Here is a 26,267-nt window from a genome sequence, read left to right as displayed (position 1 = left end):
GAAGAAGGTCAGAGGACAGTGACCTGGTCTGAAAAAGTACTGGCGGGAGCATCCACACAACCCACGCTATCCGCTCACTATGAGCAACAAATAAAAGAACTAAGAAAAGAAAATCAGCAGTTGAGAGCAATGCTGCAGCAAATACTCGCACGACTACCACCAGAGCAACGAGATACGCAACCACCGCCAACGCCACGGCAACGTGAATCAGAGACGCCGGCAGACCGAGAAAAACGCACGCGTTCTAACAGTCGCGTCGGGCGATCAATTAGTCGGAAAACCACGGCAAACTCTAGAAAGCTGCAACTCGCAGGACCTGCACAGACCCAGCAGAACCAGGCACCGTCAGTGCCAAAACCACTAACAGCCCAAGACTCGGCGTATGCACAGATGCTGAGCATCCTAAGGCAGGAAAGACACACTGAGACCCAGCGCCTCGAAAAGAACCTACGGGAGGAATTTCAGACAGTAACGAATGCAATACAAACTCAGATGCAGGCAATATTCACGGAAATTCAGAGAAATATTCAGAAGCAAAATGACGAACCTAAACGGCGCAAGCCAGCAGATGAAAGATGACGGCACGGCCTATATGCATCCAATGGAACTGTCGAAGTTTTACGCAGAATGGATCCACACTAAGACAGCAAATAAAAAAATTCAAACCCCTTGTCGTGCTTCTACAGGAGACAAGGGGACAATGCACTATTCGAGGTTACCGAACCTTCCAGCAGGCTACGATACGACACCAGGGCAAAGGAAACCAACAAGCGCAAGGCCAAGCTGCTCTTTTAGTAAGACATGACTGCACCGCAACCCAACTGCAGATACCAGATTTGTGTAATGATTTTAGAGAAATTGTGGCAGTAAAACTATGTCCACGCGGCCACCGGCCAATGGTTGCAGTCTCCACGTACTACAGACCCCTAACGGGCAAGCACCGGAATGACTCCTACCAATGGCTCAGTAAGGTGCAGGCACAAGCCGGAGGCCTTCCCATTCTAGTGGGGGGAGATTTTAACGCCAAGCACCAAACATGGGGCTACACCAAAGCTGACCCGAGAGGACGCATACTGCACGATGCAATAGAAATGTCAACTCTGGACATATGCAACACACCAGAAACACCAACCCGCATAGGGCTACACGCGCGACAACAGGACACAACGCCCGATCTGACACTAGCCACTCCAGGGCTCATAAGGCAATGGAACGTAGAATCGACGACATGGGGAAGCGACCATTTACCAATAATTATCACGCTCAATCGCAAAAAGATCCGAGAGAGGAGAGAAACGGTGCTTTTTGACTGGAAAAAATTTAGAATGGCTACCGGGGACTCTTTTGTGGACTTTGAACAATTCAGCGCTATGATAGCGGAGGCACGGCCGGAGGCCAGGGAAACTATCCCATGCGATGACACTGCAACTCACATGGATATGCACCTTGCAAATCTATGGCGGAAGGTCAACCGCCTCACACAGCAATACCGGTATAAAGGAAAGCGTCACAAAGATCTAATGCGCCTTAAACATCAATACCGACTCATCAAGGAATACCAACAACAACTCGAAGCAGACACGTGGCACAATACGTGCGCGAAGCTTGGCCGGGAACCCGGCCTAAAAAAGCTATGGCAGATTTTAAGGAGCCTGCTTGGGAGCAAGAAAGGCGCGCCTCCTCTCGAGGAGCTCTTTTTGCGAGAAGAGCCTGCCGTGCTGGAGGACCGCGTCATCCACACTTTCTTTCCACATGCTGCCGAGGCGCCTCCTGCACCGCTGCCTTCTGCAACGATAGACAACGCGAAAGAGGAGCTAGACACGCCCTTTACGCTGGGTGAACTCGTAGCAGCCCTTGCACGAGGCAAAACGAAATCAGCTCCCGGGCACGATGGAGTGACTTGGCAAGAACTTCGAAACCTCAGCAATGAAGCTCAAGAACAGCTCTTAACAATTATCAATGAATCCTGGGAATCCGGACTAGTGCCAGATTCACTAAAGCTTTCTCTCATCTACCCCATACCGAAGCCGGGCAAAGACCACACGAACCCAGCTAACCTACGCCCCATAGCTCTAACGTCAACTGTCTGCAAATTGATAGAAAGAATGCTACACACAAGAATGCAGCACTACATCGAATATGTACAACCGGGTTTGCATCCTGCCCAGGCAGGTTTTCGGCCGAACATGGGCACGCATGACTGCCTCTGGTTGCTCCGCAGAGTGATCAACCGTAAGTCTCGCAAACAGATGCCCGACTATATTCTTGCCGTCGATATGCGTAAAGCATTCGATAACGTGAAACAAGAGGCTATCTTACAGGAACTGGCAACCAGGTACCCTAGCCAAAGAACATACAATTGGATACGTAGCTTCCTCCAAAGCAGACCAATTCAGCTCCATGGCAAGGCACCGGGATGGAGTCCGAAGACCTATTACTTGGATAGGGGAGTGCCCCAGGGCTCCATCCTCGGACCTATGCTATTCAATCTGGCCATGGCACGTGTGGCTGAAAGTCTTGAGCGAGACACTTCAGCCCGTTTTACTATTTACGCCGACGATATAACAATATGGACGGAAGCGGCGGATTATTCCGACAAACAAAGCATGCAAACTGAGCTGCAAGCTGCGATCCTGAGCCTTAGCAACACTTTAGATAACCTCGGACTGCAACTCTCGCCAGAGAAGACAGAATTGATCAGCGTAGACGGAAAGAAAGCAACCAATGTAAACAAGCAGATCACTTTACACATCGGCCAAAGCGATATTACGTCGGCCAATGGACAAATTAGGATTCTTGGAGCACAGATTGCTAGCTGCAACAGCCCCCAGCTATGGATTCGCACACTAAAGCAAAAATGGAGACCGCTGTTGCACATGGTTAGACGAATATCGAGCAAGTATGGCGGAGCGCGTCAGAAAGCGTGCCAAACGCTTGCAAAAGCGGTCGCGGTTGGAAGGATTCTTTACGGGGCACCCTTGTACGAATTCTCTGAACGAGACCTCGGCGACATCGAAAAGTTACACAGGGCCACCCTCCGTACGATTACTGGGCTACCAAAGCACACGAGGAACGAGGACCTGCTCAAGCTCGTAGCGATTCCACCCATACGGGACATAATCAGTGAAGCACGAATTCGAATGCGATCCCGGTTGGAAAACACGACCCAAGGAAAACAGATCATGGCATGGGATAAACAAGTCCATGCGAAGCCAGAGCCCGCGGAAGCGACCATAACGCCACCATGGGAAACACCACTGGGCATACGGAGGCAACAACGCCCTATCGCCAGACGAAACGTGGAAGCTAGAAAAATATTTGAAAAGAGATTGGGATTAAGCACGCCGCAGCACACCACTGACATCTACACGGACGCTGCAATCACAAACGACATAGCAAGCATGGCCTGGGTTAGCACATCTGCACCCCAACACAATGGCTATCACACATGTCAGCTTCCTGGGGGTGCAACCTTGCACGCTGAGCTCTTAGCTATATGGGGAGCGGTCAACACCATTCCCATTGACATGGGAGACATTGCAGAGCAGAGTGTGCGAAAAAATTATCGGATCCTTACTGATTCGTACGAAGCAGTGGCCGAATTAACGGGGCCTACGACAGATGATGCGGTGGCCAACGACACCAGAAAAAAGCTAAAGAGAATACAGGACATTGGGACGAATGTTGAAATCCTATGGACACCGGGGCACACCGGCGCGGATGGGGGAAACGCAGCCGCTCACGCAGCTGCCGCGCAAGCGGGTGGGCTTGATTACTCGTACAGCTCCCCACACTCCATTTCCTCGCCAAACCCCGCGGACCAAAATCCATACCTAAAGATATTGGCTGCAGGCTATCCTAGCAGAGCACTCATGCATTACATTCGTACTAAAATAAAAGCAGACAGTAAACGGAGACTATTAGAAGCTACACCAGTACATGTGTTTGACGACAAGGGCGGGCTTACCCGCACGGAAGAGGTTTTCTTGAATAAGGTTATGGCCAACGCTGCATACACACCACACATACTTGAGAAATGGCACCAACCCAGACAAGCCACGATTGCGAAGACTTACACCCGATGTACACATTGCCAGGAGTCATGCAGAGCAGACTTGCAACACCTCATTTGGAGCTGTGCAGCTTTTTCACATGGAGATCCAACATTCAGCATCTACTACACGGAGACATTAGAACACTAGGAATTGCAATACAAACTAACCGTGAAACACAGAAAGCCATTGCGACATATGGCAGACAAAGTGGCCTGTTTCGAGTAGTGTAGAAGGGGTCGATCAGCCCATGTGAGAGCGGCGGAACTGAACATGCACCTGAGCCTGCATAAAGCGGAAGATCCCAGACTGAGATGAAGAAGTGTTTCAGCCAACAGTCTGGGTACCCATATTCCCTTCCCTCCTACTCCCCATCAGCGGCCTAGAGCCGTCCCCTTCCTTAAAATAAAGGCTTTATTCATTCATTCATTCATTCACAAGCCATATTCTACGAGCTGCTGGTTTAACCTTTTATAGCCTGAATTATCTTGCCTGAAGGAAAATATTCCAAGTGAAACGGGCATCTAACACAAAACAACGCCTTTATAGTGTTCGCATGTTTTCGCACTGAACAAACATGCACATGACAGGTGAACCGTCTGGCATCGTATGTCAGTCTATAACATAGTTGGTATTGCAGAGATAGCGACTTCACTTTGTGCACCTGAATGGATGCAGCTGCACGAATTTCGTGGCATGTTCGCCCACATTGGAAGCACCATGGGGAAAGCGTTGTTCTCTTAGAGATGGGTACACACTGATGTGTGTTTGCTGGATAACCCCACATAACATCAAAAGTACAATTTCTCTCGCTTAATCTCCCTGTTTGAATTTATGAGCTCAGATTCGGTACTCGGCGAAATCGAGACAAGAGGCTAGATGAGGTAAAGTGTCGGCAGTGATGTGATCATTAACATTTACTTGCGCGTTTTTTTTGTCTGTGACGAGAACAATCATGCAGCACAAGAACATTTCTGACGCGTAGTGGTTGGGCAAAACATCACAACATGTCGCTGACAGCATTGCTACTGCTGTCCATGCCTAGGGTCGCCCGGCATTCTGTAAACGCTATACTTAACACATTTACGGGCAAGATAAAACTCTCTATTGACCTTATTGTAACGGCGCGCGGCCTCATCAGGCTGTTAAAAAAGAGTAATCCCGTTCCACAGTGGAGGAGCCAATGAACTTAAGTGCCTTAAAAGGCTTTAAGTTTTGACCACATTCGCTCGGTGCCAGGCATGAAATTTCTCTGGCATGAATCAATTTAACACTCGCCCAAAGAGTTCCAGAAGCTCATTCGCCTCAGTGCTGGTCTTGAACGCGTAGCCTACGGACGTCGTAGCCATCAGTGGAAGTCAAACACAACTTTAAGGCAAAACTGGAGCTGTGTTTCGCTTTTTGTTCACTCTTGTATCGCGAGAACTATTTCACGACCAGAAACACAGTTTCTGTGCTCACGTAAATGCAAAGAAATATAGCGATGACATTACACATTATATCCCTGAACTATTTTACGTAGTCATTTATAACGCAATATACTAGTTTTACATACCGGCCGGCCCAAATTATGTTAGACTTTCAGCAACCCCTGCCGTATTCATGTCATCTGTTGACCCAAGTCTGTACCCATGGCACCAGTGACGCAATTTATCGCTCCAGGGAACCTAAGTTACGGTGTCAGAAGTTCTATCCGCACGGCGTACAGGCGTTAAGTCAAACGTGGGCGTGCAGACATTTCATTCGACATACGGTGCCTCAGTCTGTAAATGACAGGAAGCGCGCTCATTGTGAACCTTGTTTCTTGGAGAGGCCCTAATTAAGCCTTTCGCGCAAGTACCGCGACTCGAAGTGTACCGCGACGATGTGCGCCGCAGTGGCTCACGAGCCCCGTCCCACGCTGGGCGGAGTGCGCATGCGCAGATCCTTTCCGTGGGAGGAGTGGCCGAGGATGCGACCATAAGCGTGGTGTTCGGCCTCAAGAAGGGCGTCCAGGACTTGGCAACCATCCTCAAGGAGGTCGAGGTACGTCATGACCCGCCACCACGTGCTCCTCTTCAGGGACAATTCAGTTCACTGCCATTGTTACGTAACATAGTTTCACCAAGGCATCAGTCAGATGTCGCAAAATGTCTACAGTTGGTTTTGAGGAGATACTTTATTGTACCGCATCTAGCAATATTTTTCCTAACTTCCTATTTTTCGCACATAAGGCGAAATGTCCTGTTAGAGTGTTATCACCATGGAAACTCTTTCTCTATGCTTACGTGATGTGCTAGTTCAACCCTAGGTGAACCACAAACTTCAAAGTGAGTTTAACCTGTAAAGATTGGCATTAAATAGTATCTTGCAACTGCTGTCATTGATAAAATTTTGAACATTTATCATTTATTTACACATTTATTCCCCACTCATTCGAAAATCTCCCTTTCAAAATCGTGCCTCTCAAAATACCCCTGGATAACGTCCAGCTGTCTTTTGTTCGTTAGCGCCTTATACCAGAGAAGGATTGAAAGATCGTGGCTCCGATACGAGATGAAGATAAACATCGTTTCTCATCGCATAGCCATCCTTACTCATGAATTGACTGGAGTCATGCAAGCCACACGGCCTCTAACAAAAAAGTGTTCTCGGTAATATGTGTTGCTAGGGAGCGCTGTTGTGGTCGCCTTCTTTTTTTTTAACACTTACCCATTACAACGTGCATACTCAGCAAGTCGTAATGCCAAGATGTTCAGGTAGCTATGACTGTAAGGAACGTCCTCCTTGCTGAAGCGCTGGGGTTCAAAAGTGATGAGGGCGTTAAGTGGTCAGCGGTCCAGGTAAGCTAGGAGACGTTTAGAGTACTGGTAAAAAAAAAAGCAGGGAAGAGATCAATAGAGCCGGGGTCATTACAGACATATGTAACTGTCGAATACAGAGAGCTTTTAATGAGGAGAGAGAAGATCAAGCAGATACAGGCAATATGCTAGACTGCATAAGATATGTAACAAAACCCGATTAGCTCGAATAGCCTAGGTGACTGTTGCCCCCCTGTTTAAAAGGGGATATAAATCCCTACCACCGTTTTGTCTTTTGCTCTCTCGTCACACACGTGGGAACGCGGAGTGCCGCCGATCACTGAGCTGGCGCTCGCACAGGCCTGCGGCGGACGCGTGTCGCACCTCGAGACCCGCACGGGCCGCACGGCCGACGCACCGCTCGAGGCGTTCGCGTCGCTCCGCGGCATGGTGCGGGACGGCCTGCTGCGGCTGGGGAAGAACCTGGCCCTGGGTGGCCTCGGAGACATGCGCGTCGTCAAGGACGTGGGGTCCGCGCTCGCTGGAGGTAGGTCGCTCGGTTCACGCCATTGTGCGGTACCAGTTGTTTCGAAGTGAAAATCAAGCCTATAGTTGGTTCGGTAGCATAACAGCGCGAAACAAATGGGACGTCTCTTGATTCTTCCTGCCTACCGTTTATTTTATGCGTTGGCGATTTTTGTTCCTACTGTGTTTCTTGCAGCTGCTACACCTAGTGGCAAGACGGTGTATTCACGATTTAAATGCGCAGTATTTACATAAATTATTGCCACAATACACTCGCATCAGGTGCCAGAAAGACACCGGCGAGGCTCGCCATATTCATTGGCGAACAACCGTATGCTTACAGTTGCTTCCAGGTGCGGGAGAGGCTGTCATAATTTCTTTAGGCTAGTCTTCATGTAGGAATACTTATTAGTGTCGCTTCAATTAACTCATCTCGGTGCGCGAAAATTTTGCGTATAAGTATGTGCGATAGTAAGAGGTAATTGCTCATCGTTTTGCGGCCTGACACACTAACCAACGACAAATTCAGAGTAGTTGCAGGTTAGTCCAGCATTTGTATTCTCCCGAAGAAGAGGATGTTTGGCTCACTCTCTTGCTACGTAGCGTGTGCTGCTGTCGACAACTTGTTTACCCTAAAAGCCACGCAATTTGCGCGCGAGGCCGCGCAATGCTCTATGTTCTAGTTCAATCACTCACTAATCAGTTCAGTCTCTGGTTTAGTTATCCGCCAGTTCACTCACTTGTCCACCTGCCCAAAGTTCGCTGTCTGGCTCACTCAGTCGCTCGCCCTATTCCACTGAACCCTCAGTCAAAGGCGCCTGACTAATAGTGACTTCGTATGTGACGCAGACATCTGGTTCCCGTTGCATATCACCGACCTGGACTTCTGCACACACGTGCTAACCAAGTTTGAGCCGGACCTGGACAGTGATCACCCGGTGAGCTCCGGTCACCTAGTCGTTGCTCGCTATAACAGCATTAAAGTCAACAAACAGATGCTTATGGTATCACAGCTTGTTGTGCGAGATGATTTCCCACGCACACAGTTAAAAAAAGTACCCTTAAACTCCTCAGCACAGTCGTATTACTGACCCTTGCAACAACGTATGTTCATGCCCATTAAAAAGGGCAAAAACAAACAAACAGAAGGCACCGTTTTTGAGCGTCACTGACGCGTTGGTAGAGTGTTACACCTGTGCTACCATAACTATACTATTAACACCTGATTAACTTGTCAGCTGACGTTCCTGTAAGTAATTTATCATCGGGTTTTGCGAGGAGTGTACTGTGCTCAACGTCTAAAATTCGAGCCTGTGCATTTTGCGCGTCCTAACGAAAAGCTAAGGACGCGAATATGTACGACTAGGTGTGATATGTTCCACGAGCGACGCGCTCCGCCGCTCGCATTTCAATCGTTCAGCATAGCGCAGCAGCGTACACCCAATAACTCAGATGCCGCGTGACACGACGTTCACGTTTCTGTTCATGTGAACTTAGGGCCTCATGATGTATGCAAAACTAAGCATACCGTAGCATTCACTTATGCGCTCGAATCATGTTGGGCAGGTTTGTGTTACATCCTCTCGGAAAAATTGGCAACGGACTAACTCGCCTGCAAACGAACCGTCACCGTTCGCGGAGCATTTCTCAGACCCAGAAGTGGTCGAACCTGCAAGGCGCGCTCTTTCGCAGGGTTTCTCGGACCCGGCGTACCGGAAGCGCCGCAAGGAGATCGCCCAGATCGCCTTCGACTACAAGCAGTAAGTGCTGCACAATGTACATCGTGAAAACCCAAAGATTGAGTTGTTAAGGCTGAGAAATGGAAAACACATTGTGGAGAAAAGACTGCACATCGGTAAAGTGATCGACATAAGATATTGATAATTTTAATGTGAGGGCCTATTCTTGGTAATCCTATAGCTTGTCATATTCTTGGCGCGTTAGTATTATGCTAGTGTCATAACAAGGTGGAATGACGTGGCGGTAATGTGGCAACGCGCTGCTGCTCGTGACCACCGCCACATCGCTTTACATTAATATTTCAAGCATGACAAAGCCATGACAAGGACGCCTTAAAAGAGATTGCTCCCCTTGTCGAGAGGTTGGCCAGGCTGTATGAGGCACTCTAGCGTGGCTTAGCCTATTGGCCAGAATTAGCAGCTTGACTATATGAAGTTGGCAAGGCTTCATAGGCCAAATTAGAATTGTAACTGCAGTGAAGTGTATATACTAGTGCTACTGAAAACTAGGTTAACGCCGGTGAAAGCTCCCCCATCCAAGTGCGCGCCAATTCTTTATAGAGCATGTTTAGCTGAAGGTTATTTTAACAAAATTAGTCGGTTAGAAAATTTCATCAGCCTATCCTGTGTTGATTGAAGGACAAACGATTCCCCCAGCGCGGTTTCCCATTACTCCTCGTCAGATTCATGAAGACGGAAGCAAGCAATTACGATTCCACTGTGGCTGCAGTTCCTGTTCTGCAAGGGAGTGCCTTTTTGTTGCTCAGTAAATCTTTCTAACGTGGATGCACATGGATCAGTACTATGGGCACACTGGCCCTGGGTTTCCTACCAGATTCTGGCGCCGCGCGCTAACTTGGACGTGCATTCAAACCGAAAATTTTGAGCAGAGGAACCCGATGATAAACATCACAAGATCAATAGACGGTAATAACGCATTATTGTTTAACAGCAAGCTTTACCGATCAATCATCCATGCTTAGTCGCAAGAAGTGGCAGGATTTCAGGGCGCAGTATCACGACTGTGATGTGCATGGCCCACTGTCGTGTACCGGGGACTGTTTCACCGTGTACAGTGCGCACCGGCTTCCGTTGCCCACTGCAGGGGACAGCCCATACCGAGGGTCGAGTACACGCCGGAGGAAGTGCGCACCTGGTGAGTGAACGAGCACACATCGACGAAGAGACCGCGCCGCACTGGCTGAGCATGTCAGCGTTTTACAGCGACGCTCTTAGTGCAACTGTAAGCGTTCGAAGAAGTTGTATTCGGGTTATCATGGTGTCCAGGGAGAACTAGGTCACTGACCGAGTTATTTAGAGAACGTGAAGCGAATAATACGGGTGATGATGTGCAGCCACCTTTAGAAGCGCGTGGATTAATTTGGCACGAAAATAATTTAGCCTGCTGCTTTGGAAGAACTATAGCCGCCACCGGCATCAAAGTTTGTGAAAATGAGGGGAACATTATGGCCAATGTGCGCGCAAAGTTAATTCTGTTTGGACGAAATAAAGCCTTTACGGAAAGTGTTTAAGGAAGTGCTTTAAATGCATTTTGAGCGGGCAACTCTTTAAACGGGCGGGTCAACGGGTGAGTCACAAGCAGGAAACATTTTAAGCGCGCGGTTTAAGTACAGGAAACTGAAATTCTCAGTGCAACTGGTCGAAAAAAAAAACAGCTTCATTGAAAATTGAATTGTGATTCTGCAAGGTTGCGCAAGTCTGCTGTCCTCTCCCCCCCCTCTCTTTTTACTGAATTAACAGTGCGAATTTTGACACAAAATTATATTTGAATGATCGCTGCGATTTTTATTTTTTATACGCCTTTTCTCGCGCATTGCGAGCGCCACAATGTTTTTACAACTCTTGTGGAATTGGGGCCTGCGTGTATGTATATAAGCATTTACCGCCGTGTGCCAGGCTACTGAGGCGTGGGTCTAACCGAAATTTTTCAAGCTCCTTGCGCGCACTTAAAGAAATTTGCTGGCTGTTGAACAATGTTAAACATTGAAGTTAAAAGCAATATATATATATATATATATATATATATATATATATATATATATATATATATATATATATATATATATATATATATATATATATATATATATATATATTTTGCCGAGGAAAAGGTTGTGAATTTCTGCGCTGACAACGGCGGCCGCATTGCTGAGGGGCGGGATGAGACACGGTGACTATTGAGGTTTTGGTCAATGTTAAAAACACTATTAAGGCTGCAAGCAATAATTCAGAGTGCTCCTCTACGGCGCCCTTCATTGTAAGAAAGGTGCGTTGTCAATTCATCAATCAATCAATTAATCAATCAATCAACACAAGTTTCGATGCAGAGGCGAAAAGAGAGCTGGGGATTTCAACGAGACGGTAATCTAGAGAGCGCTTCTCTGCATTGCACAATGGGCCAACTCATGGCAGCGGTGGTGATGGTTCAAATGAAGACCAAGTGTTGGCCGCACACGCTGCGGCTCGTTTCTTGCGCGTAGCTTCACCTCGAGAGCTGCTGCTACGTCTTCTATGCTATCAGACAAGCTGACTGTGCTCGCATCCGCTATGACAGCAAAAATGACGGCGCCACCAATAGCTTGGCAAACCGCGTCGCGGGGAAGCTAGCTTAATAGCTATGAAAAAAGTCCATCGGTGAAACTGATTACGGATGATTACTTCTGAAGAGGCCACACGACAGTGCGTGGCAGCGTTTCTGCCAGTGTGTCGCCTTGACAACGCTATGTGTTCAGCCAACCCACGCACGCACGCGTATGAGGGCGTCGACCGCGCCAAACGTACGACTTCCTGATCTCATTTAATTTTGGGAATTTCCACCTGGTTTTCCGCCATCACCGTCTGCGTTTCTCTTGCCTGTAGTCACTCATGCACTGCTAACTTAGCGGACCACCGTTTGCTTGCCTCGCACATTCCAAGGGTAAGAAACGGTGAGCTCTCCGCGCTAAAAATTATTAAAAATGAAGAACAAGGTCATTGTAAAGATTGCAAAAACTAAAGAGGCAAGCACACGAAAATACGAGCTGAGCTGGAAAACGTAGAACACACTGCAGCACGTTGAACGTGAGCACGCGTCAGTACTTCTTCGAAACCGCGTGAGACGCGACTTAAAGTGTAGTTGCGTATAATTCGGAATTGAACTCGCCACGTCTTGCCTAAAACTCCGTAACCGCCGCAAACTTTCCCAGAAAAATTACTGGAGTAAACTCTAGCGCTGAGGTCATTAAGCTACCATAATACACAGACTTCTCCAAACTTCGTGCATTTGGCTTCAGATATTCTCGCGAATGTTTTTTTTAGTACGCTCTCTTCGTAATTTCGAACCAATTATATTTCACGAAACCCTTGAAAACGGTGTCTGCTTATGTACGTGCATGATTTTTGCGAATTCTCGCTTTCTTATAACGCAATGTTTTGTTGAGCAAATGATTAGATTGCACAGTAACAAAGTCGTTTGAAGTCATAAGGAGCAAGTTTAGGCAAATCCAGCATGCCCATCGTTCCCACGCTACAACCACTCTGGTCTATCCGCCACGCCCGCAGCTTCCGTAGACACTGGCACCAATTTTCCCCCTGGTGATTTCTGTAGGAAGCAATGATGACCGCCCAGCAACCAGAGTGCGCGTCATAAGACGTCCACCGAAGTGCACCGTGCGCGCTTTCGAGAAAGTCCGGCTGGAGGCGCGCATTGCTCGGTGTCGTGCGCGTCGCAGGGGCGTCGTGTACCGGGCCATGCGCGAGCTGGTGCCGACGCACGCCTGCCAGGAGTTCGCCGACGCCCTGGCGAGGCTGGAGAGGGAGCTCCAGTACGGCCCGGACGCCATCCCGCAGCTGGACGACGTGTCGAACTTCCTCAAACGCAAGTAGAACGCCAACGTTCGCGCTATGTACGCATGCGACGGTGATAATTCGTTTAAGACTGTGGCAAGGCGATGGCGCGTACAGGTGAAGCACTGGTCTCAGGAGGTGAATTAAGCTACCGCAGGATCCACGGGATGCGCGGATAAGGATGTTGCATATACGCACTTATAAATGAAATGACGTTTGTGGACACCCCCTTCGCCTTTCTGTGTAATGGGTCACGGTCCCAGGAAGTGGACCATGCATCCGGTACTGGTGCCCCTAGACACGGCATTTGTGCGCTTGCATAGTGCCCGTTGATAGTTGCTTCTTGCTTCCGTTTCCTTTTTTATTCTCGTTCGAGAAATTAATTCATGGGAGATATTGAGATAGCTGGCTCTAAACAAGCTTACATTCTCCCTTTTCTACATAGTAAACAAACACGTGAGCAAATAAATTATACTGTACTTAGTTTGATTTTAGAAACACCACCATGTTACGTACTTGTTCAGATTCAGGATGTCGTGGCAGAAAATGACAAAAAACCTACCGCCGCTGTGGACATATCGAGCCCACAACCATCGAGTCTCGTGCGCTGTGCTGCACAGACTAGGTTTAGGTTAACCAAGCGGTTCAGCGGAACACCGATAGGTGGAGCAAGTTTCAGACGAAAGTGAGCAGGTGTCGTCATGGCTGCAGCGGAATGTTACCAGCGGGAGTCAACTGGTCTCCAAGAAAACCAAAGTTCGGCGTGGGAAAATGACTTTGACTCGAGCTCGCTGGGACGAAGCCCTCGAACAACATCTTCAGAGGCTTATTTCGTCACCCGACATTTTTTTCTTAGCGGAGAAGAGTTTCCTCTCATAATCGCAAAGCCTTTAGCGCAATTAAAAAAAGACAGGGACACGACAGAGACACAGGACATCTAAAGGCTCTGCCATTATGAGTAAACCGTACCTACTAGCCCAAGAATCAGCCTTGTTGAAGCGTTTCTTGACGGGAAATAAATTCGATTTTTTTAAAATGGCGTTGATATATTGCAGGTTATCAGCCCAAACAATCCGTAGAACCGTCTGAACAGAGACTGCTGCTGCGACAGTAGTGTATAGTACAGCACGTGCCTCCAGGTACGTACTTGCGTTCAAGGCCAGTGGCGAGGCAGTAGTGCTCCTTGAGCGCTGTAGTAAATGCAACATTCTTAATTTGTCATTACTTCGTAGCACATACAGTAAGCCCTCATTATAGCAATATCGCTTTATTCGAAGTTCCGTGAGGTTTTAGTGTATATGTATGTGTTAACTGGAATATTCGAAGTGCAGTAGGCGGAACGTTGCTGCACAGCATCGCTCGGTGAAGCATTCCCGATGACAAACCTGTCGTCGTATCAACCTGCCTAGGCAATAAGCGCTGCGAAAGTCACTCCGCCATGTAGTGGTACTACCAGAGTCCTTGAAGGACTCTGGTAAACCGACAGACGAGGCAGCTGTTCACAGGTGCCAGGAACATTTCGACTCTGTCATATGTCACCAGTGTCGAGCGCAGCGTTGTTTCAATATACGTTTTACGATCTCCTGCGCTGCTAGAGCGTTACCAGGACTCATCTTGCGCTAGCAAGCATTTGTAGTTGCTCCGCTTCTAACAAAATATCGATTAAAACGAAGTTAGCTTCCTGTCCGGATAACCTCGTTATAACGAGGGTTTATGGTATTTTACGTTCCCAACTCCATATTACTACAGTCAATTTCATAGTTTTATTACATATGCAAGTTACGCACTTATTCAGGGGTAGTTTTCAGACCTCTTGAGAGCCGTGCCATACATAATACATCATTCCATCGACAGCTCATTACTGTGTGCTTAGCCCTGTTAAAGTTGCTCATATCTGGCCCTTTCGCCATACCGCACCGCATCATCATCAACTTCGCGTGTGATCGCCTTCGCTCTCTCTGAACGCGCAGGCCGCAGTGGCTTCACCTTGCGACCGGCCTCGGGTCTGCTGACGGCGCGCGACTTCCTGGCATCGCTGGCATTCCGCGTGTTCCAGTGCACGCAATACATGCGCCACGGGTCCGCACCCCACCACTCGCCCGAGCCGTAAGTGACAGCCGCAAACGCGGCAAGTGGTTCATCGCCCTTAAATAAATGCATGCAACGTTTTTCTTCCATAAAAGAAGGAGGAGGGGGGTTGGTGCTATATCTGCAGGTAAATATAGGCTTATTTCGTGTCGCGTCCAACGGCTCTCCGTGGCTGTGTTACCCCTCAGTATACTACTAGATGCTATTCGAATGACTGGAGGATGAGCACGTTTGTTCTTCTCTTTCTCATGTGTAGCATTCTTTGCCGCACTATTGGCACATTGCGGTAGGTAGGCAGGTAGGTTCCTGTCTCGCCTCACTTTAAGAAAGTTAAAACAATGCATAATCGATGCGGGAATCGAACCTCTGCCGTTGAGCACAGCAGCCGGGTATTTAACCGTTGCGCCGCGATCGCTTCTTTTCGCATGCATGCTTTTCGCGTTCCAAAGCTCGTTGAAATACTTGGTGGTGCGCGCATCCCGTGCCACTTTCTCGTCTGCTTTTTTTTTGCGACAGCTCGCGCTTTGAGGAGCCGTCTGAGACCAGTCCCTTTGCCCAGTACTTTCCTCGTAGTAGCTTACGTTAGGTAGAAACTGTGCGACGTTGTGCAGCCTTCATGATAGCAAAGTTAACCAAGTTTTTAACATTTCTTCGCCCAAGTACAAATGCCATCAACGTTTTGACATGCACCACACGAAACGCACGATTGTATAATACGTAGTCGCTGATGACGTCATGATCCGTGTTTGTCTCGCTTAAGCTCGCCCACTACCTGTGTAGAAACCAGCAATAGCCATTTGGTGGGCTGGTGTCGAACGGCGCAGAAGTTATGCCATCGCCATCATACGATCGTCTACAACATGGTCGCTACACTGCTGTCGTCACACGCAAGCACGCTCGCGACACGTTGGTCCACCTGGAATCGTTTTGCGGAACCCCTAACAATGCTCCCTGCCTTTCCTGTTTTCTATTTCTCTCTCTCCCTAAGAATGCTTGCCGAGGTACCTGCCAAATGCTTCACGTAACTTGGATGCCCACAGCGCGTGGGATATGCGCATTTTTTCTCTGGTGCCGCTCTTATGAGAACTGGTGCTGTTCTTATGAGAATCTTATGAGGAAAGTGCCAGCCAACCTTTATTTCTTTTTGTGGTGTTTGTTTAGGTTTACAAGATTAATAGGAATAATGAGAGGGTTGCGTGGTACGAAAGACAGGCGTTCCAGCGCGGTCACAAGTACTAGAACCAAAAGGACAACACAAGCGCCGACTGAGAGGTCTCACCGCGGCGGAAAAGAAGGACGACGCGAAACTCATCTGCGCATGCTCGAGGGAAGGCGACGCCAACTCGCCAACTCTTGCGGGAGCTCGTGAAAGATATCTGTTTAGGAATGACAACTCCATTGCAAGATTAAGCGCATTGCTACCGACATTGATGATATACCACACCCCGACCATATAAGGCGCACTTCTTCGTTTTAATGCGATTAGCGAGTGAACGCGCGCTTCCCCATAGCTGACAGTGAATATATAATTTTTACTCCTAGAAAAGTCGTTAATGCAATGGAGCTGTAGTTCACTGGAAGCCAGATATGCCGAACTTCAATTCTACGGTGTCAGCGGGACAAAACTGACCGATGCTGGGAGGATGCGTTGAGTGCAACTTCCTTTGTGGCGTCCGAAGGCGCACACGCTGTTGTCTAGCTTTGGTGGCGCTGTGGTAGTCCGTGGGTGCAATAATACCATTAGCATTCTTAGCATACTTTCCCCCCTACAGATTGTAAATGAAGGTGTTTTCAGCAATACAATGTGTCGCTGCATTGCTTGGACGCTAATCACTAATCACTGTCGACGTTAACGTCGACAGTGGTCGTGAGATGGGTACTGCCGTTTCTTTTTTTTTAATGTCAGCACAGAACTATACAGTCTGCTAATTTTAAAGCATTGTTGAGTATTGAGGGCATTTTTGCTAGGCTTAATTCTGCCCGTGTTTTCACGCCTACCTTTCATACCATATGTTCTTTCCGTTCTTTCCTCTCCTCCCCGTATTATATATGCGACACAATGAGGGACGATTCCAAACCTTTCCTATTCGAGTTCTTCTTCCTCCTTGACCCGTCTTATCGCGCATGCGCAGGGACTGCGTCCACGAGCTGATTGGTCACGTGCCCATGTTCGCCGACCCAGGGTTCGCCCAGTTCTCGCAGGACATCGGCCTCGCCTCGCTCGGCATCGCCGACGAGGACATCGAGAAACTGGCCACGGTATGCGCACTTATCCTTTGGCTACACTCGAAATCCTCCTCGCGTCCGGCTACAAGTGGAACATTTTGGCAAATATTTTTCATTTACATAAATGTAACTGCCTTCCATACCTTTGAACTTCTTACTTTTCATCTGCACATAAAATAAGTACGTGGAGGTATGTCATAGTGAAATATCCGCTGTTATCTGGAGCAGTGTTCCAAACGCCTGGTACCTATTACCTGGAACAGTTGTCTACGCATCTGTAACAGGAACAATGCCTAAGTATGTGAAACCTCGTTTCACATGCTTCTTCTTTAGTGTCCTATGTTAAATGAGCACTAAATAAAAACAATCATTCAGTTTGGACTGATAATATGTTCTTTAAGAACTCGTTATTCCTTATATTCGTTATTTTTTATTAAAGGACTGATTAATAGGATAGAAAATGAAAGCAAAAGTTTATTTTGGAAATTTTGCATTTACATCCCAGCGCTGGTAGGTTGAACATGACGCCGTGGATTTCAAACTATTTTTTTAAATGCATTTAGGCCGCTTTGACGCAGTAAATGTTGCGTTTTGTTGTGGAGCTTTAGGTGCCCAAACCGCGAACTGATACAGCTGCACGCCGTAGTGGAGGACATCGGATGAATTCTTACCACCTGGGCTTCCCTAACGCGCACCTAAATCTAAGCGTACGAGCGTTTTCGCTGTTCCCGCCCATTGCGATGCGGCCGTCGCAACCGGCATCGAACCCATGACCTGGAACTCGGCAGCACAACGCGATTATTCTTCCACGGGGGGTCGCTGTAAGTGTTCTCGAAACTCGCTAAGTTCAGTGGCTGGCTTCTTTTTTTTTGAATACAGGGTATATTCAAACATTACATCTAAAGAAATATATAGACCAGAACATACGCCGCTAGAATTCATGACGTCATGGCAAGCTGGTGCGGGACAGCTCGAAGCGGCCCCGTCTTTCGTTGTTTGCGTCTTTTCTGGCTCACCGAGCCTTCTCCCGCGATAATAGGGTGACGTTTTTGGGACTGCACACAAGCAGTTTAATAATACAGCTAAGCACCTTTCGCTGTAGTCTTCCTTAAATAAAATATAAGCAGTAATGTTATCCAAAGCCCTCCACTATGGTGTGTCTCATAATCGACTCTGCAGCTGCGAGGGGTGGAACTCCATTACCTATCAGACTGGTTTCCAAGGGAGGCCGCCATCGATGCATCACTGAGCCCTGTTCTGTTGTGGCGCGCAGCTCTACTGGTTCACGGTGGAGTTCGGGCTCTGCAAGCAGGCGGGCGAGATACGGGCCTACGGCGCCGGCTTGCTCTCCTCTGTCGGGGAACTGCAGGTGGGTGGAAGACGTCGCCCGGCGCTAACCGCACGCCTGTGGATCTCAAACAACTGGTGGCCGTCACTTACCCCATGAATTCTTTGCGCGTCATTCAGAGGCCACTGTGAATGCGATTATTTTAAAAAAGCTGACTTCAGATGAAGACCGCGAGAGCTAAAGGAGACTGAAAAGAACGTGTTGCTGGGCTAGTTGGTTTATATCTGCAGGTTCTGGAAGGAAGGGGAAACGGGCGCGAAAACACATTTTAACGGGAAAAAGCAAAGTTGCAATGACGGTGCGCAAACCGCACCGCCCATAAGCTAAAAGTACGCTTGGGCGAAAATTAATGGAAATAGTTCATATAAGAAATTCACCAACGATTACCATACCAACTAATGCGAACTTTGAGCGCGGCGGTATAGGTGTTTTGAATTCGCGATATATTATGGCAAAGAATATGATTCTGAACGACAGGGTCCTCTCGGCGGCGGAGGAAGCACTTCCACCGGTTGCGTCGCTCATTGTTCAGAAAGAACTGGCCCGACACTATTTTGTATTATGATTATATATTCACGTGGTAGTGACAGCGAAGAACGGCTCAGTGTCGAAAATGTGAGTTACAAATTAAAATTTTTATTGGGCGAAAATTGCACCCAGCAAAGCTCAAGGACAGCGACAACGCCATGTATAGGAGAGTCGGCGATCATAGGAAGTCTGATGTGCGGGTGAAGGGCGTCGGCTTTAATGCATGACTCGTCGAAGGTTGCCGTGTGATCACTGGTGCCCGTGTGGCTACCGGAAAGTACTACACAATTTGCGTCCCGCATACTATAAGAATACAAAAATCACAAACCATCACACTCGAAACAAGCGCGAACGATACCAAACCAAGCAAACCAAACAAGCACGAGCGAGAACTGACGCGAGCAAACGACAGTACGAAACGAGCGGTTTCGTTTATTCATTGTTTGTTCTCTTGCGTCTACGCTTACTGGCATTCTTCGCGTGAATACGCAAGTGTCCCTTTCTTCCAACAAACCTTAGTTAGAGAACATTGTTTCGTCTGTGTCTTACATTAGCCTTGCGACCTGTCTTTCGTGCATCGCATTAAATCACAACACGCCGACAGTGAAGGAGCGAACCCCTCCGAATACTTATTATTGGTGGTTATATCACGGAAAGAAACAACACTTTCAGTGACTCGCGATGACTTTGGACGAGTGAGCTGTCTTTGCTGGCCGATTGCGCAATCTTGCGACTGTGCTTATTACGGTAGCTTCTCTATCGTTCAGACATTCTAAGCTCGAGGCCGGAAGAAAGCGTTGCTGCGCGCTGTGATCGCACTGCTTGGCCACGAAGACGTGCGCCTGCGAAATGCATTCTCCCGTCGGACCGATCGAAAGGCCTCCGGACAATCTGGTGATGCGCGTCTCGAGAATTGAAAGGGCAAACAGTCAGCGTGCACTCCTATTGAGTAGGCACGCGCTGAAGGCGCCTTCGTGCCGTTACTTTTGCTTCGTTTTGTTTATCTTGAAAGGCGATGCGGATGTTACGGACTGGTGATTGAGGTGGATGTGCTGATCAAATAAAGAATAGTAAACTGCAAGCGCAGTACGTGCATCGGGCGAAGAACCAAACTGCATACCGTACGTGTGGTGCATTCGGTCCCAAACGTCCAGGTGTGTCGAGTAAGGCAAATCTGAATATCTGCTCTGTTAAGGCGTGACGCTTCTAATCGCCGTTCGCGTGGGAAAAACTGCTTAAAACTTGTACACTGAATTTAGAATAGCATAAAAAATGCACCCTAATCTAATCTTTTCAGATGAAAACAGAGCCGGTAACATTGAATGGAATAGAGTGAGCAAGAGCGAACAAACAGTAAAACTTACACCCAAAGTTCTGTCCTTTGGTTGTACTATTTTCATTTGGTGCTTTCACGACGCTCATATTAAACATTCTGGAGTTTTTGTGTCACCAGAACAGGGTTGGATGGGCAATGCACGTATCTTCTAGCACCCCGGCGATTTTAGGTCACACCAGCGTGACTGAAACAGCTGACAAACTAAAACGCAGATACGCGCTGAATGCATTCAAACATCGTGAGCATTATACGCAGCACTGTTAATTTTTGATCTTTTCTGACAATGTTCCTGTAAAAATCTTCAGTAATTAAACTAAATTCACAGGTTTTACATGGCAAAACCACGACGTTACTGTGAGGCACGTCTGGTACATAGATGTTTTTCCATTCCGCCCCAATCGAAATGCGGCTACTGCGGCTTTAAGTCTCAAAGGTGAAAATTGTTCTTCCGGCACAAATAGCGACCACCAGAGTGAACGCGTCCAGTGACCAATCTCGCATCGTCTCGCAGCACGCGTTGTCGGGCAAGCCGGCTGTCCTTCCTTTCGTACCGGAAACGACGGCGGTGCAGAAGTACCAGGACCTCGAGTACCAGGACACTTACTTCCTGGCAGAGAGCTTCCTCGACGCCAGAGAGAAACTGCGGTTTGTACTGGTCGCCATACTTCGAAGGGCGACCGTCTCTCTGGCCATGCTCGTTCTCTTTCTTTCTTTTTTGCTTTAACCAGTTCCTGTTGGAGATGCACGCGAACCCAGCCACTTGTTTAATTTTTCGGGTTTCCTTACTTAAGCATTTCTTTCTCTTTGCACCAAAAAATCTACTCCATAACTTAACGCGGCTAACACCATAGAGTTTCTCACTATATTGCCTAGAGGGAAATCTGGCGCTGCTGCGCTACAGATAATACAGATAATACAGATAATACAGATAATACAGATAATACAGATAATACAGATAATACAGATGTAGTGAACATAATTTAGGGACAAGCAAATCTGAAAGTGCACTTGTACTCAAAAACAGACGTGCATACGCAATACCTTATGAAAAGATTTCTTGAAAATAGAACGAAATCAAGCATATACAGCAGGACGTTATACGTATCAAAACATTAACTTGACAAATGGTACTGTACAACAACTTCACATAACGCTTCACCTGATCAGTGTACGTACTAAATTAATGTTTAGGACGTGGTAGCTTTATACTCTTTTCGTACTGTCCGGCTTTGTAGCATATTTAAATGCACATGTGCACAAGTCTGTGAATGAAGACGGAAGCCATCATTTGCAAGTTTTACTCAGTGAGTCAGCACAGAAAATTAGGATGCTGGCGAGAAATAAAACAAAATTGGAACAGTCTTGCTGCACTTGAAGATATGTCTGCGCCCAGCGCCCGCCAAACATCGCATCCACGCATACACAGCAGAGTTCCTCGCAGAGCTATGGATGGATGGAAACAACTTTATTTTGAATCCGGCAAATTTGACGACCCGGGCTCAGGTCTCCCATGAGGGGACTTCGAGGCCTTGCCTCGTCGCCGCCTTTCGGGCTTGCTGGACAGCCCACTCTTGTGTCTTGAGGTTGGAGCTGCGCAGAGCGGCGGCCCACTTCGACGCAAGAGCCTCCGGAGCTACTGCCATTGTAGCTTATGTAACACGACACTCCCACAACATGTGTGACAGCGTCACTCTAGTTTCCTGACATAATTTGCAAAGAGCAGTCGGGTATAGCGCGGGGAAAATGTGCTGCAATCGCACCGGACTGGGGAAGATTTGTGTTTGCAATTGTCGCCAGACGACTGCCTGGCGACGTTTCAGTATGGGGTGAGGTGGGGGCAGCAACCGCCTGCCTAGCTGGTAGTGATTGGTGATGTCATTGTACCTGACCAAGCGTTCTCGCGTGTTTTGAACCAGGAGTTGAAAACTCGAAGAGGCGGTCTCCGATTCTGCGCGGTGGTCCGCATGGTCGCAGAATAGCTCTCAGAGCTATCGCTAGTTGTACAATGTCGTTGCATACGTGTGCCTGCACTTCAAAAAAAAAAAGAAAAAAAAGAAAGGGCGTTTTGAAAGATGGCTTCCCCTCAGTAAGAGTGTTTGAAAGAAAAAGCCCGCTTTACTGGGTGAGTGGGTTTGTGACTGCTAATGCGTGTCGGTGCGTAACGGAGAGCCATGGTAATGGTAAGCGTAAGCAAACAAATATTCAACAAACTACGGCGCATAAATATGGATAGAACGTGAAACGCGCCGTGGTTACGTGATGGCAAGACAGGCAAGCACGTCGAGTACTACACAATACTAGGGCCACCGCGACGCCGCATGTTGATTATCGCAGCGTCCAGAAGAGGGCGCATCATAGACATCCGGCCTGAGGCATCCAAGGGCGTGGCCAGGGAGAGGGGAAGGGGGCACAACTCGGCTTTCCTGGTCAAGTGCAAGCAAACCCCGCCTTAACCCCCCCCCCCCCCCCAAAAAAAAAAGAGAAAAAGAATCTTGGCTTCGCCACTTCCGCAGCAATTGTGAAAGAGAAAAGGCGAGAAAATCGAAGACTATCGTCTGTAACGCTTTAGTAACATAATACGGCCACTGATTCCAGAATTCTTTGAATCGGATGCACTGTTATGTGGGAAACAAAAGCGGTAAGAGCGTGCTCCGGCAGCCAGCCAGAGCCAAAGGGCAGATGGCGTAAGTGAGAGACCTGACCGTGCGGATATTCCCATTCGCGCGCCCCAGTTTCACAGTTAATCTGCTCCTGGAGTGTAAACTAAGAAACATGGTTAGGCTTTCGAGATTCCGGTGACTACGGTCGACAAGGCGTACGACGCTGTGACGAGGAAGGAAGTTCGACGTAGGCACATGTGTAGTCGCACGATCGTGCTCCCGATTGGCTGAGTACGCCAGCTGTAGCATCCGCTCCAGCGCTACGTAATTGTGAAATTGCGTAGAGGGGCTGTGCTTTTTGCAAAATAAAACTAGTGCTTTTTCTTTTATGACCTCACACTACATGACATAACTATTGCCACGTGTCGTTGTTTTACCTTTTGTCGGTGTTCGTTCTCACCGAATTATCACTGTTATGAAGTTCTCGAGGGTAGCAATGTGGGCTTGTTGGTAACGCATCCTGAATGGTTTTACGGTAGCGTGATTAGAGGCCGTGTATGTCCCTGTGTGTCTTTTTTGTCCTGTCTCTTAATCGCGCTACCGTAAACCTATCCACTATGTAGTTGTCTCCCCGAGCAAGATGCGAACACCAGTGCAGACAATTTCTTGAAAGTCTTCGCTGATTCATCATCGAAACAGGCGCGCCTTATCAGATTTCCACGCGTCGCGCATAATTTTGTAAATTCTAGAATATGCGTGAGCACCAACGATGAATCTACAATGTATACAGTCAACCACAGAAGTTTACGGACTGCGTTATCTGAAAAAGAAAAGCAGCATACTTCTGCAGCCACAAAGCCTGGTATTCGGAGATCCACCCTGTACTATAGTACGTGTGAACAGCATAGCGTTGCGCAGTCTTACTGGCTACGCGGGCACGAACCGGTCGGCAATTCAACGTTTTCTCATCCCGTGGTCCCTACACTTTTTGCTGTTGACTGTACGGTGAGCCGTGTATAAGTAGCGGACACACTTATTGACCCATTGGATCAGGTTCGATGAGAGACCACTGTGCTCGCCACTATTGTTGTCATTTCAGTGTTGCTTGTCTTTTCTAGGCACAAGTTCCTGCCCCGCACTTTCGGCAGTGTTTTTCGTTCTTCACCCCGTCACTGCAACGGTGACACTATTGTACCGCGTGTGCCCTGCAGGCAGTACGTGGCCAACGCCAACTTCCGGCCCTTCGAGGTGAGCTACGATCCGCACCGGCAGTGCGTGCTGGTGCTCGACACGCCCAAGAAGCTGCTCAGCGTGGTCGACACGCTGCGCGCCGAGATACAGGCCCTCACCAGCGCCCTCGGAAAGATGAAGTAGTCAGCGACGCGCAGCAAGCCGGCCCTGCAATAGATTCCTGTGTCAGCTCCGCCTGCGGTGTCTCACTCTAGATCCTGGGTACGCACCACTTCTAGGGCCGATCGCAGTGGTGGTGTCAACCCTGCTTCGGGGATGTATTCTGCCTTCTGGAGCACTGCTTCTCCTCTGCCCTTCGTTTTACTTTTGGTTACGCAATTCTTTTCGCCAACTGCCGAAGTATTCAACTTCTCCGGATTTTAGTCTACTTCGACACCCGGGATGCCGTTTGCTCTTTCGCTTTAGTACGAGAGAAAGTTGAGCAACTTGATAGGGATTCGTGGTTTCGAAAAGCAGGTGTAAACAAGAATTCAACAGCATATAATCCGACACTACGTGTTGACTGACGCTCTAAGGACCTCACGTTCTACCGAAAAGGAAGCATTCAAGCCCATTTATTTGCACGCGGCGCTAAGACCGCTCAGCCACAGCTGGCGTCAGACACTCGCGAGTCCAATCGCCAAGACTGTTCGCATGTATACGAAAGCTTTTAGAGCGACAGTTCAAGAGTGCGAGACATGTGCGCTCTGTTGCGGTTGCCGAAGGGTGTTGCTCAAAAGTAAGACAGGACGGAAACATTGCGCGGGCGTCTGGCAAATACGCTCGTGTGGTTGTTCAATCACCGTGAGAATGATTAATAATACGTGGATCTCAATAGATATGGCTTCGAACGTTGTGGAGTGGTAACTCACTTCAGGGTTATATGCCATCCAAAAATGTGCATACAGTTACAGCTCAATTCAACATATCGGTTTGCTTGTTTCTATCAGCAAAGGAAAAGAGCTAATAGCAAAAAATGTCTGGCAAAAATATCGTAGTGTTTGTTATATGAAAACAGTAACCAACCTAGCTGCACAATTGCACTATGCATTGTTTACTGATTACATTGAAAGTACTGACAAATTTCGCTATTACTGCAGGTTACGTACTTATTTCGTACAAAAGAACGACATTTTCTTTTCGAAAAGATAACATAATTTGCCTTAAACAGTACACAATTCACAATAATTCACAATAATTCACAAGTACGCTGTCAGCAAAATTAACGGCCGAGTAAAGTAGGATCGATGTAGTACACGTCATTGCCAGGGTGAACCAACAGTGGCATTTTCATAACGGGCTGCACAGTAATGTTTACGTGAAAGTGCGTGCTGTTTTTTTTTTTGCTCACCGTGCTCCAACAGCACGACATATCCATGTGACGTGCCTACTTGGCGGCGTGTTGTCTTACACCCTCTGAGCCAAACTGTGCGCTGTGGGAAGTGGCGATATTACTGTACTCCTCGTGGACTGTTTATGTGTCGTAATAAACAAACTTGTTCCATCTATAATAAACGTTAAACGTTAAATATATGCAGTCTGTCTTTATGAAACTCGGTTTCAAGAATGCTGACGGTTTTGCGTGAATCTCAAGCATCCAGACAAACGCCACTCAAAGCGAACTTACGGAGAAATGATTACTTAGGTAGCATCACTGACTACTGTCGTTACTAACCGTTTTAATTTAGCACGTAAACAGCCTCACTGGAAGTTATTCACTGTAGAGTAAGCTCAGCGTAAAACGAGAGACGTAACACAAAAGCTTTGTGTATGTCTCGTCTATGTTACGTACATCGCTTTATGTGCTATTGGATGATCATGAAAGCTCTTTACAATGGGCTGTGGAAAAGTTACTTTTCTGTTAAAGTGGCACTCTTGTGCACGCAGGAAGGAAGGAACTAGGCGGGGAGCACAGCACAACAAAATTGAAGCCATGCGAGTCGGCCCAACACGTGATAATGTCTCGGTA

At 47.9% G+C, this 26,267-nt stretch overlaps 2 protein-coding genes across 7 annotated transcripts in view; one reads left to right on the top strand and one right to left on the bottom strand.

Moving 5' to 3' along the window:
* The window catches only part of LOC135920294 (tyrosine 3-monooxygenase-like), a 41,113-nt gene extending 14,872 nt beyond the window's left edge, over nucleotides 1–26,241 (top strand). For 2 of the 6 annotated variants that reach the window (XM_065454495.2, XM_065454493.2), the window contains 11 exons: nucleotides 5,976–6,077; nucleotides 7,193–7,379; nucleotides 8,207–8,295; nucleotides 9,050–9,117; nucleotides 10,202–10,252; nucleotides 12,828–12,973; nucleotides 14,913–15,048; nucleotides 17,163–17,289; nucleotides 18,436–18,625; nucleotides 20,980–21,113; nucleotides 24,280–25,815. In XM_065454495.2, the coding sequence (XP_065310567.1) occupies nucleotides 5,976–6,077; nucleotides 7,193–7,379; nucleotides 8,207–8,295; nucleotides 9,050–9,117; nucleotides 10,202–10,252; nucleotides 12,828–12,973; nucleotides 14,913–15,048; nucleotides 17,163–17,289; nucleotides 18,436–18,625; nucleotides 20,980–21,113; nucleotides 24,280–24,513 (1,464 nt within the window). In that variant the 3' untranslated portion in view covers nucleotides 24,514–25,815. Of the gene's footprint in view, nucleotides 1–5,975; nucleotides 6,078–6,751; nucleotides 6,875–7,192; nucleotides 7,380–8,206; nucleotides 8,296–9,049; nucleotides 9,118–10,201; nucleotides 10,253–12,827; nucleotides 12,974–14,912; nucleotides 15,049–17,162; nucleotides 17,290–18,435; nucleotides 18,626–20,979; nucleotides 21,114–24,279; nucleotides 25,816–26,185 lie in introns of those variants that run through there. The other 4 variants (XR_011508906.1, XM_070526942.1, XM_065454494.2 and 1 more) reach the window with 4 other exon arrangements.
* The window catches only part of LOC135920296 (uncharacterized), a 197,492-nt gene that overhangs the window by 95,033 nt on the left and 76,192 nt on the right, over nucleotides 1–26,267 (bottom strand). The window lies entirely within an intron of this gene.

Source organism: Dermacentor albipictus, chromosome 10, assembly GCF_038994185.2.
Source record: "Dermacentor albipictus isolate Rhodes 1998 colony chromosome 10, USDA_Dalb.pri_finalv2, whole genome shotgun sequence".
Lineage (NCBI taxonomy): Eukaryota > Metazoa > Arthropoda > Arachnida > Ixodida > Ixodidae > Dermacentor > Dermacentor albipictus.
Note: the sequence above shows the minus strand (reverse complement) of the source record. Positions and strands in the feature narration are given on the sequence as shown.